Source organism: Lepisosteus platostomus, chromosome 25 (assembly GCF_059453375.1).
Source record: "Lepisosteus platostomus isolate fLepPlt1 chromosome 25, fLepPlt1.hap1, whole genome shotgun sequence".
Lineage (NCBI taxonomy): Eukaryota > Metazoa > Chordata > Actinopteri > Semionotiformes > Lepisosteidae > Lepisosteus > Lepisosteus platostomus.
The window spans coordinates 7,309,336-7,321,394 of record NC_142635.1 but is presented as its reverse complement, the minus strand read 5'-3'; the positions used below and the strand labels follow the sequence as shown (position 1 = coordinate 7,321,394).

At 45.3% G+C, this 12,059-nt stretch overlaps 2 protein-coding genes and 3 non-coding genes across 8 annotated transcripts in view; all 5 read right to left on the bottom strand.

Moving 5' to 3' along the window:
- Positions 1-6,184, bottom strand: part of jhy (junctional cadherin complex regulator) — a 28,761-nt gene extending 22,577 nt beyond the window's left edge. For 2 of the 4 annotated variants that reach the window (XM_088619272.1, XM_088619276.1), the window contains exons 1-2: positions 6,059-6,184; positions 4,394-4,872 (exon numbers count right to left, since the gene is read on the bottom strand). In XM_088619272.1, the coding sequence (XP_088475398.1) occupies positions 4,394-4,803 (410 nt within the window). In that variant the 5' untranslated portion in view covers positions 4,804-4,872; positions 6,059-6,184. Of the gene's footprint in view, positions 1-4,393; positions 4,873-5,899; positions 6,028-6,058 lie in introns of those variants that run through there. The other 2 variants (XM_088619273.1, XM_088619274.1) reach the window with 2 other exon arrangements.
- A 769-nt stretch (positions 6,185-6,953) lies between these two features.
- Positions 6,954-12,050, bottom strand: hspa8 (heat shock protein 8). Its single transcript, XM_088619771.1, has 9 exons — positions 11,905-12,050; positions 10,634-10,843; positions 10,240-10,445; positions 9,887-10,039; positions 9,026-9,581; positions 8,533-8,735; positions 8,068-8,266; positions 7,747-7,979; positions 6,954-7,536 (listed from the first exon to the last, which is right to left on the bottom strand). The coding sequence occupies exons 2-9, from the start codon at positions 10,836-10,838 to the stop codon at positions 7,342-7,344; spliced, it is 1,950 nt and encodes a 649-aa protein (XP_088475897.1). The 5' UTR covers positions 10,839-10,843; positions 11,905-12,050; the 3' UTR covers positions 6,954-7,341.
- LOC148641021 (small nucleolar RNA SNORD14) lies at positions 8,391-8,487 on the bottom strand. The gene has a single exon (XR_015930489.1). It is a non-coding gene; the product is annotated as a small nucleolar RNA SNORD14 (small nucleolar RNA).
- LOC148641020 (small nucleolar RNA SNORD14) lies at positions 8,810-8,906 on the bottom strand. The gene has a single exon (XR_015930500.1). It is a non-coding gene; the product is annotated as a small nucleolar RNA SNORD14 (small nucleolar RNA).
- LOC148641019 (small nucleolar RNA SNORD14) lies at positions 9,655-9,751 on the bottom strand. The gene has a single exon (XR_015930499.1). It is a non-coding gene; the product is annotated as a small nucleolar RNA SNORD14 (small nucleolar RNA).
- Positions 12,051-12,059: the final 9 nt, after the last annotated feature.

The following is a 12,059-nucleotide window of genomic DNA, read 5'->3' as shown; positions in this document are numbered from 1 at the left end:
TGGCTAAGTAAAACACTAAAAAGCAGCAACAGAATATAGCTGCTTAATTACTGAAGGTTAAGGTAAAATCCAAACACTACAGTGGCTCTGTGGCAGCCAGGCAATCTTAATGTTGGCCTGTGAGCCTACAGCTTCTATCTTTGTGTTTCTCAATAGCAGGAAACTCGAGAGACAATTTTATTAAATCCTAATGCCCTAAGAGGGTGACCAAAGCCTATGTCTAAGAAATAAGATTTTTAACCTGCAATTTTCAGCTAATGAAACTGAATTAAAGCATTGATGTCCCTGAATTGAAATTGCTACCTAATGTGCTGCCTTTAACATCACAGAAAAGATCTCATTAAAATAATTAGTGGAGTAGTCCTTTGTTGTCCTGCTCTGAATCCGATGAGATGCACTTCTTGGCTTATATTGCCATATGTAGAAATACCTGGGTACAAAACACTTAAGTAAATGAGGTTAAAAGGGTAGGGAATTGGTTCATAATGACTGAATTGAAATGAGCCTGACACATTTTAATTGACATACAGCTGTGTGTATGTCATAAATGTGCAATAAAACACCATAATTATTGATCTCAATTTCGTTTTTTTCATCTAAATGCGTACAATCACACAGATGGATAGAAGGGTTTCAGAGGATGCTGAACGTAAAACAAAAAATAAAATTGAAACATGTTTTGGTGCTGTATACAGTACGAGGCATATGGTTCTGTTGAGCTTTTCCTTCTGCACATCTGAAGGGCTTCTGTCCGTGAGGTCCTGAAATCCATGGTGTTTTCAAAATCATTTTAAACCTCATGTACAACACAAAAACGTTTTTTTTTGTCTTTTTTTAGTCGTACAGAAGTGGGACCGAAAGGAAAACCACGAGCTGTCTCCCTGATGGGTCATTCCAGACTCCTAGAAAGGAGGGACTGACGGACAAAACGGGTGGACACATGGCAGCGCTCTTCAACGAGCTGTCCCACAAAAAAAAAAACCGCACAGACACACACAAAAAAAGCTCAATATGAAGCCTGCGGGTCTCAGAGTTGTTGTCTGCGGAGCAGTGAGGTGTCCCAGTGGCTCCTCTCTAGTAAACTCAGCGACGGGGCGGTGAGAATATGAGTCTGGAGAGGGATGTTGTGCCGCGCCTTGTGCAAGCGGGCCCCGTGGTGTGTGCGCGCCGGGGGGTCACTCCGTCGGGACAAAACGAGTGTGGAGTGCCCCTCCACGAGCTATCACCCACGCACACACACACACAAAAAAAAACAACAACAACCCAACGAATGTCTCTTTATTCCGTTTGGAAATAAATGTTGTGCGGACAATAGATACACGACACTTCTGTTAGGGGACTGGAAACAGATGTGGGGTCCGCACTTCAGATTCCAGAGAGGGTCTCGGCTGCTTATGCAAAAAAAAAAGAAGCGTGCGCGTGTTAATGGACCGCACCACGAGTGCTTGCTGTGATCACATCAAACAAAATGAAATCAAATTTCCATTAAATGGAGCCGGCCTCACAGAACGGGCTCAAATTAGAGTTCTCTTCCCGTACAATTATGTCGCTAGCACTTACCACATATTCAATCGCTGGCCCTTGCGATGGTCGAGTAGGTGAATAAAAGCCTGCTGTTAATCATTTATCCTTTGTTTGTTATTTAGCAACAAATGCCACATTATTTTAAGAGTGTTCTGTGGTTAATTAAAAAAAAACCCACCATCGTATTATCGGTTTAGCCCTCATTAAATTCCTCCAACAGAAACATTATTCTCAGTTTATAATTCATTAGCCCCATAAATATGAAGAAGTACACTTCTAATACAGCTAAAGTTAAGGCTTTTTCCCATATAATTGTACTGTAAATTGGTTTCAGTTATTTCATTCTAGAACAATTACAAAACAGCTTCAGTTTGTTCATTAGGAGCAGCATGCTGCTGAGCCTGTCTGAATGTTGATGCGATACATTTTGAACAAAGACTTTATTTTGTGCTATTTTTCTGCTAGAAACAATTACTGTCATTTTGTGGTACAGCCTCTGTCATAAACATGTATGTGAGCTGAATCATAAACATTGAGCACTTTTAAAAGCATCCAATTTTGCGATATTATATTTTAAAGTCCCACTTTATCTTTGCTTTGGCTACTTGAGAAACATACAATTCCTTGGTGTGTTATACATAAAATATGTACAGAAGGATAATTATATAACTATAACAGAGAGCCTGTATAAGAAGCTGCAGTATATGCAACATTGAATGAAATAGTCAATAGTATTATACTAACTGCTAACTTTGAAAGTACATTTGACAGAATAACAAGACTGGATAACAGCCACAAAGCATACCCAGATCTGAATCTGGCACAACTAACTGCACTGACCTTGAAATAAAACAGAAATGAGGAAAAACAAACATCTACAGTACCCCTCTCTTTCTCGTACGCTAATCACATCCTGATAGAAATATCACAATGACGGATCACTCCACTGGGATATCACACATCAGGATCTTTTGGCAGAGCAGCTATTTTCAGATGTTTTAACAGCCTCTCCAAGAAGTTATAACCATCCATCCACACACACGAGCCAGCAGAACAAGAATCAACAACCAATAAGGAAACTACTGTCTGCGCAAATGAAGGACGACACAAACAACTGCCAGTTGATACTGTCTGCATAAAAGGTGTTCTTTTACAGTGAAATATCGAAATCTTCGAGGTTTTTCTAACTCTGCATAAACTAAGCTTATGTACAAAACATACTTTGCTGGTTGTACCCCAGGAAGAGACCAAACAAAACCCAGTGCATGTACTTATAATACGGTTCATCCCAGTACCCAGAAACGGCAGGGTGTACACAACAGGCTCCGTTGCTTAAGAAGGATGCAGTCTACCTTTGCACGTATCATTTCTTCTTTAACTCGCGTGAAATGAAAAGCAAATCAAATTAATAAATGAAATGTCCCCGCCGGGACTGCCGGGGCCGTGTGACTGCAGGGTCCTGCCGGGGAATCAATACCTACAGATTGGGAAACAGAGGGAGGCAGCTAGCGACGTTCTTCAGCGGAGACACGAGCAGGAGCCCGGCTCCACTGAAGTGTGCTTTTACGCAGGTTTAACAGGCACGGTTCACGCTGTGCATTAGGCAACACATCACAGCTGGCACTGTTAGGGCTTCAGCAGCGGCCTGTCAATTCAGCGCTCGGTGTATTGAGGGAGGCAGAGAGTGTTACCTGTGAGCCACTTTGCACAGTCTCAGAAGCAATCAGCCAGGAGATAGACTGGGCAGGAACACCATCTGCTTTCTTTTACTCGGTTCACACAGGCAAAGGAGTAATAAGTGTGTGTTGAGATAAATGACACAGAAGCAACTCAATGGCAACTGTAACATACAGTGTATACAGAACACATACTGTAACATACTGTACTGTATACAGCTTTGCAGATATTTGAAGCATATTACATTATTCTACCCTTTTCACTCAATGCCTTTTTCTGAAACTGAAATAGAAGGGGGAGAACCTTAGGAAACCTTATAAAAACGTACAGCAGTACTATAATAATATAAGTTCAATTCACTTGTTTTTTTAAAAAGTATTCAAGTGATTTTACACCAAGTTGATTTAAAGCACCCAATATTGCCAGAATGCAAAAGCAAATGGAACTGGTTTCATCACATCAGCCCTGATATTCATTAATAATGGGAGCAGCATTTTTTTTCAACCTGATGTACAGAATTTCATCATGGGCCAAAATTCTTTTTCATCTTCTTTTAATAAAAAAAACATTTGAGCTTCTTCATCGGAAGACTATTCATTAATATAGATTTTGCCCTGTTAACTTTAAAGATTAGACAGTTTATGAGCATTGTACAAACGATATGAAGACACATTGCACAGTAAACAAATTAGCACCTCCTCTGTAGTAACAAGACAGTTCTCAGAGATTTCACATCACGAATTGAAGTTTAAAGTCACGATGGTGTCATCTAGTGGCCAAATGCATTATTACCACTATGAGCTAAGAGATTGGCCTGAAAAGGTGTGCACAAGAAAAAACTGGTCGTATTGATAAGAGAACAACGCAGAAAATTGTGTTCCCACGTAATAGTGTTATTCTTAATCCTGTACTACTGGTAATGCTAACCACTGTGCCACTGTGTTCCCTGGTTTGCTGTGTATTAAACAATTTTCATTATCATGCAATGTTGAATGCATGGAAACCTGCAAAATGTCACGATGTCTTATGAGGTGCTTTAATACATATTTACTCTCCAGCATTCAACTTAGATTTAGAAGTTATTTTTATTTATTTTTAACTCTATCATGTTAAATCTATGCTATTTGTGTTTCGTACTGTAAGTCATCGTTTACAGAGGTTCCCCAGGAGAAGGGATGTTAATTGACTGTACCTGGGCTTGGGATTGCTCTTCAAGGGGAAATCAGGTGCTTGGGTTTTGTCTGGAGCTGCTTTCCCCACTTTCTGCTGAAACGCAGCTTCATCAAGACTGTCAATCACAGAGCACTCCTCTTCCTCTTCCTCTTCCTCCTCCCTCTCCCCGCTGTGATCGTGTCCTCCTGGGACCCCACTCTCCTCCGCAAAGTTGGGGTTCACCACCTCCTCGTTCTCACGGATCCTCTTCTCAAGCTCCGACTGGTACTGCCTCTCCTGGGCTAAGCTCTCCGTGTCGGAGTCCAGGGAGTCCCAGAAGTTCAGGCGGACGCTGTCCTCGAAAGACGAAGGGCCTTCGGGCAGCTCCTCCAGTCTGGCGCTGGGGTGCCCTGGCCTGGGCAGCTTCCTCCGACTGGCGCCGACACTCATCTCCAAGCCTCCAGGTGCTGCAAACCCGACAGTAATCCTTAATTACACCAGGAACATAGGGAACGTTTCCTGTGAACCAAGAAGGCAAACAGCATTTGGGGGAGACTCTCACATGAAAACCCGTGGAGGAAGGGGTTTTGGCAACAGTACTGTGTTGCATTGTTGTAATATTGTATCATTTTGTTACACTGTACTGTGTAGACTGTCCCTGGCTGCTGTGGCACTGCAATTTCCCTCACAGGATTAATAACGTATCTATCTAGCTACCTACCAGTTTTGCTGGCAAATCTTACAAATTGAGGGCAATTTGCCAAAAGGGATGTGTGACCCAACTACCTGATTTAACACATTCTTCCCATCAGGCAAGGTGAAGCTAGATAGGACATGCAAAATCTATTAAATGTGAACTTGTCTCAGTAGATAACAGACCAACATCAAGGCCTAGGTGGTCTGAAAGGTTCAGCTCATGGTTGAGGAAGGTGATCCAGAGCTACAGGGCCTTGCAAAGGCATTCAGACCCTTGATCAATTCTCTCATTTTACTGAATTACAAATCCTACATTAAAATTTAGTTATCTGTGATATTTTTATTTCTAGGCACTGGAATTCAAAGTTAATTATTTTAATGTGACATTGTATTATGTTAGAAAATATTCTTAAATATTCTAATTCTTAAAACTAAAAAAAAAAAACTGAAATATGCTGTTTGCATAAGAATTCAATCCCCACATTTTAATATTTCTGCAGCATGAACAGCTTTAAGTGTTTTGGGGTGAGTATGCAACAGCTTTGCACACTGTCCAGGAGTGATTTTGGCCTATTCTTCCAGGCAGATTTGCTCCAGGTTGTTAGGGTTAGTCGGATGGCGCTTGTGCACCGTAATTTCCCATTAGTGTCTGAATAATACCCGAATAACTATCCATTTCTGCGTTCCAAATAAAAGCGACATGTTGACGTTAATCCAGTTTATGATAAACCCGAGGAAAACCGTCTTTAAACTGAATTACAAATCACGAAAACAAATTCCCTGCGCTGTCAGAGAAGTCCTAGCCAAGACTCCTTGCATAAAGATCGGAAGTTGTCAACTTGTTTGCTACCTAATGCAACACATAAAACGGTTAATTCAGGCAAATCAAGGTCGCGGATCTTAAAAATCTGTCATTTTCAATCTGGCAAGTATGTTTGCACAGTGCTGCATCCACTTCCTTTCCTCCGATACTGCAATTGTCCAGGAATATAGCTTTTGAAATACTCACCAGAACTGCGGGCAACATGGCGCAGAGATGTCAACAGAGCCGCAACCATGGCAACGCGTAATCGTCATCACGTACAGCGCCGTGTGACGCGGCGGCCATGTTGGTGAGGGAAACATTCAATTCCCACGTGGTTCTGCAGCAGTAGGGCTGCTTGAAACCTTTCGGTATCTCCCAGCGGATATTGTTGCTTTAGCGCACACATCCTGGTGGACCAGCCTCTCCTGAACAGCGTGGCCTTTTTTTTAAAACAATTGATGCGAGATTTTCACTTCGTAAAAGACTTTATGGAAGCCATGTTTTGCAAAACCTCCAATGAATATTACCAAAATTCCTTACAGTACTGCTGATTCCATGGTATTCAAGACACATATTATATCCAGTGTCTTAAATGGATTGTGTAGATGCCAGAGGATGAGTGCTTTCTTACACGAATTTTCCCTCCAATTACACTATTCCAATTCATTTGCCTTATTTAAAAATAGCACCGAGAGTTATAGTTGTGTATTAAATGGGGAGTTTTACAGTACTTTGGTTAACAGATATTCCCAGAGTGAAATGTGAATGTGAGCCTCATTTACCCTCCAAGGCAAATCCCAGAACACTCCAACCTTTGCTAGAGCAGTAATTTGGTTTCCCAGCTAGCTTCCAGAAATCCATTCTGGATTACCTTCACTCACCAGGTTACCTATTCCTAGTACCACCACAGCCAAATGCAAAGGCAAAATCCAAGATGCCAATTTAAAAGGACCTTTAGAAAACTGGGAGAAAAAACCCCACCCCCCAAAAAAAGCTTACAACTCGGGTACTCATCCCAAACCTGACCCAGGCCTACTGGGTGTCCCTTTACCAAAAGCTACCTTCAACAGTTAATGTGAAGCAAACATGAGAAAAAGACTTCAATATATACTCTTTATTTCTGAAACAGGCAATTTACTTTCAAGGCATTGAAACAGTGGGGGTGCAAATGCAACATCAGCCATTACCCATCAACATATAAAATGGACTGCTCAGGTACAGTACTTAAGGTAAACTTAGTGTCGAACAAACACATTGTATACAGTAATTTCAGTACCGATACAAAAATGCCCATGTCTTATTTGTCCTTTTGTGAATACTGTGGCACATGACATCTTTAAAAAACAATTAAGTGCTCTACCACCAGAAAACATCTGGACCGCCAAGCTCCCACATGTACGTTTATAAAGACACCTGTACCACAGACAGCTCAAGTATCCTGCTCTTGTCAAAATAAAGAGGTAGTGGAAAACGGACAGTGGAGTGGCTTAATCCACTTCCTCAATGGTGGGTCCAGATGATCCTCCTCCGGAAGCTGCCCCCGCTCCTGGGAAACCGCCAGGCATTCCCTCGGGCATCCCCCCTGGCATGCCTCCGGCGCTCTGGTACAGCTTGGTGATGATGGGGTTGCACACCTTCTCCAGCTCCTTCTGCTGGTGCTCGTACTCCTCCTTCTCGGCCGTCTGAACACGAAAGGAAAATTGACATATCAGAAACCAGACGCCATTCTGAGCTACTATGACCTCCACACTGTTCTTACAAAGACCTGCAAAAGTAATGAAGTGCTAACCAATTCAGTAAACATGGGGGCAATAACTGCTCCCATTTATTTTTTAGCATCTACATGCACTACACAGTGAGCAAAGGTTCAACTGAGGAGGCAGAACAGTTACCTGGTTCTTGTCCAACCAGCTGATGACTTCATTGCACTTCTCCAGGATCTTCTGCTTGTCCTCATCGCTGATCTTGCCCTTCAGCTTCTCATCCTCAACGGTGGACTTCATGTTGAAGGCATAGGACTCCAGGGCGTTCTTGGATGAGACCTTGTCGCGCTGCACATCATCCTCAGCCTTGTACTTCTCGGCTTCCTGCACCATGCGCTCAATATCCTCCTTGCTCAGACGACCTGCATCCAGAAAAACAGCCCATGAAGCCAGACTGCTTTCATCACAGACAGCCTCACACTGAGCTGCAGGCTACTGAACCAAGCGTACCTTTGTCGTTGGTGATGGTGATCTTGTTCTCCTTGCCAGTGCTCTTGTCGACCGCAGAGACGTTCATGATGCCGTTAGCATCGATGTCAAAAGTGACCTCGATCTGAGGAACACCACGGGGAGCTGGAGGGATGCCAGTCAGTTCAAACTTGCCCAGCAAGTTGTTGTCCTTGGTCATCGCTCTCTCACCTTCATATACCTGTCAAGACATCCAGTAGCAATGTAACTACATTCAGTCAAAAACCAATCTAAACAAGGTAGACTCCAGGAAATATATAGGGAGGGGGAGCTCATAGGTGGCTCCAAGTAATTTTAAAGAGGGTTCGCTCAGACATCCAAGGAAGGTACTTGGGCCATCTTTGGTCTCTCAACCTCTGGTGGAAACTACGAATGGCTTAGGAATAGACTTCATCACAGCGAACAATGGAACAATGACAGGGCTCCCATAAGCTGCAGTATCCTTACCTGGATGAGCACACCTGGCTGGTTGTCAGAATAGGTGGTGAAGGTCTGCGTCTGCTTGGTGGGGATGGTAGTGTTGCGCTTGATCAGGACAGTCATGACCCCACCAGCAGTCTCGATACCCAGGGACAGAGGGGTGACGTCCAGCAGCAACAGGTCCTGCACGTTCTCAGACTTGTCCCCAGACAGGATGGCAGCCTGGACAGCTGTACAGGAGGACACAAAGTAGGTTATTAACCAGGCAAGCTTTCACCAGAGAGGCCGATGCATTACTCTGCACTCGCTCAGACATCCAAGGAAGGTACTTGGGCCATCTTTGGTCTCTCAACCTCTGGTGGAAACTACGAATGGCTTAGGAATAGACTTCATCACAGCGAGATCCATTTGCGATGGATGACAACCGAAAACCCAAACTGAAAGTGCGTCATGTAAAGTTTAAACAACCCGACCAAGGAGCTACACTTACAAACACTAGTTGGGTTTCTATTTTTATTACCTGCGCCATAAGCAACAGCCTCGTCAGGGTTGATGCTCTTGTTGAGCTCCTTGCCGTTGAAGAAGTCCTGCAGCAGCTTCTGGATCTTAGGGATGCGGGTGGAGCCGCCCACCAGCACGATGTCGTGGATCTGGGCCTTGTCCAGCTTGGCGTCGCGGAGGGACTTCTCCACCGGGTCCAGGGTGCCACGGAACAGGTCGGCATTCAGCTCCTCAAAACGGGCCCGGGTGATGGAGGTGTAGAAGTCGATGCCCTCGTAGAGGGAGTCGATCTCGATACTGGCCTGGGTGCTGGAAGACAGGGTGCGCTTGGCTCTTTCACAGGCGGTGCGGAGACGCCGGACAGCTCTCTTGTTGTCGCTGATGTCCTTCTTGTACTTGCGCTTGAACTCGGCGATGAAATGGTTGACCATGCGGTTGTCGAAGTCTTCTCCACCCAGATGGGTGTCTCCGGCAGTAGACTTCACTTCAAAGATCCCGTCCTCAATGGTCAGGATAGAGACGTCGAAGGTGCCTCCACCAAGATCGAAGATGAGGACATTTCTCTCTGCACCAACCTAAGAAAAACCAGAAGACTTTATACGCGCAGTTCAACGGCAGCATTTCAAGACGGGATTTTCAGATCAGTGTTCGCTCAGACATCCAAGGAAGGTACTTGGGCCATCTTTGGTCTCTCAACCTCTGGTGGAAACTACGAATGGCTTAGGAATAGACTTCATCACAGCGAACACACTCAATGTGGGCATAGGTTAAATATTTTAGAATTCTTAAAACACAGGTCAAAATTACCTACTTTACATATCATTATTATAATTAAAAGCACCACTGTGTTTAAATGCACACAGCAGGGTTATGCAAATACCTTCTTGTCCAAGCCATAGGCAATAGCAGCAGCAGTTGGCTCATTAATGATCCGGAGCACATTAAGCCCAGAAATGGTGCCAGCATCTTTTGTAGCCTGGCGCTGAGAGTCGTTGAAGTACGCTGGCACAGTGACGACAGCATTGGTGACAGTCTGCATACAAAATAAAGTTTGGTAAGATTATGCAAGAACAGCCATTAAACAGTTTTAGAGTAACTAAACAGACATGATAACTAAAATTCAATTTAGAAAACCTGTTATACAACTATTCTCCTGAGCAATATTTATAGGAAAATTGAAAGAACTTCAAATATGTACCACCCCATTCCCTTGTGAAGTCACACTAAACTTACCTTCCCAAGATAAGCTTCTGCAATTTCCTTCATTTTGGTCAGCACCATGGAAGAGACTTCCTCGGGGTAGAAGGATTTGGTCTCTCCCTTGTACTCCACTTGGACCTTGGGACGGGTGGAGTCGTTGATCACAGTGAACGGCCAGTGCTTCATGTCCGACTGTACAACCGCATCATCAAACCTGCGACCAATCAGTCTCTTGGCATCTGAAACAAACACTTTAAGCATAAGCAGCAGACCTGGCGTAGAACACTTAAACTTTCTATTAACTAATGAAACCACACAAGGCAGGCCAGTGACTTGCACCATTAGTTTACTACCACTTGACTCCAATAAAGCAAAAAGGGCAAAATAACTGGTCTTCAACATACAACAGGAAATGTGCTTTGCTTACCAAATACAGTGTTCGTGGGGTTCATTGCAACCTGGTTCTTTGCTGCATCACCGATCAGCCTCTCGGAGTCGGTGAAGGCAACATAACTGGGTGTGGTCCTGTTGCCCTGGTCATTGGCAATGATCTCCACTTTGCCATGTTGGAAGACACCTACACAGGAGTAGGTTGTGCCCAGATCGATTCCAACTGCTGGTCCCTTAGACATGATGCCTAAAAAAAAAAAATATAACACTCAGGAAAGGACAAGCATCTCTTTTGACTTCCGCCTTTACAAAGCCGCGATCTTGCTTCACGGAGGACACGGTGAGCAGACCCGCCTCTGCCCTGCTCAACAGCTTCCAACCCGAACACGTGGGAGGAACATGGCGTCTCCACATGCGCTGGGAAAAACCAGGGGGATCCTCCCCTACTGCAAGGGCCGCCCAGTCAAGCCTCCGGGGCCTCGGCGCCCGCACGCAGAGGGGAGACCCCGCCCCACCCGGGACTCTGGACGGGCAGCGGGTTGCGTCACGGCTCGATGCGTCACGTCACCTTCTGGAAGCTTCTCCGCCGGGGAGCACGTGCCCTGCCTGAGGTTGCGCTTCCGCCTCCCGCTCCGCCGCTCCCCGGCGAGAGCGGCCTCATCGCCCGCTTCGCTACACCCCCCGACCGGGGCCACCCCGGCACGGCCCTCGACAGGCGCTCCGACCGCGGCTTCCCACGCAGCTAACCCACGTTTTGTTTTATTACAGACTCTAAGACATTTTGCCGTTCCCCCCCTATCTCCCTATTCTTAAAGCCGGCATTTGTCTTGACGGCACAGGAGAGGTTTCCAAGAGCCGCCTCCTGCTTCACTCTTCCCAGGAGAGATCATCATCAATTCCCGGCGCTGGGAGCAACACCCGGCTCGTCCAACACGAGCGAGCAAGCGCCTCTACTCCGGCTTCCTCTTTACTGACGAGCCAGCGTCCTTCGTTTTTAACCGGACGGCTTGTTCACTCGTCTATTTCGGAAAGGCTCTTTTACGGGACCTTCAGCGAATCCGCAGAAGTGACAAGCGATAAAACAGCGCGAAATGTCTTTCTTTTTTAAATCTTTGGCTACTCGGCGATCGCTCGTACGAGTCGGAAACTGAAAGACACGGTTCTCTCCCCACGCCGCTCAAAAAGCTCCCGGTTCTAAACGCATAACCCCGGCAGTTTCACAAGGCTGGGAAAATCGCACATTCTAGAAATGCCTTATTCTATATTTTCGAAAAACCGTTTTCGGTTAGGCCGCCCGTGTGTTCTTACCGGTCGCAGGTGCTGATGATCCGTTGAATTGAGTAAGCGGCCGCCGACTAGCCCCTCCGAGCCTTATAACCAGCGGGAAGGGAGCCTGTGGAACCTTCTAGAAGGGCACGCCAACCGCCCAGCCAATCGCACGACGCGGTTAGCGGTGACTGATA

Excerpts from the sequence above, each read along its gene's own strand:
- hspa8 (XM_088619771.1), bottom strand. The coding sequence starts at position 10,838 with ATGTCTAAGGGACCAGCAGTTGGAATCGATCTGGGCACAACCTACTCC. Across the intron at positions 8,267-8,532 it reads AGCCAGGTGTGCTCATCCAG|GTATATGAAGGTGAGAGAGC; the intron begins GTAAGGATACTG and ends ATGTCTTGACAG. Across the intron at positions 7,537-7,746 it reads GCTGGTTGGACAAGAACCAG|ACGGCCGAGAAGGAGGAGTA; the intron begins GTAACTGTTCTG and ends TTTCGTGTTCAG.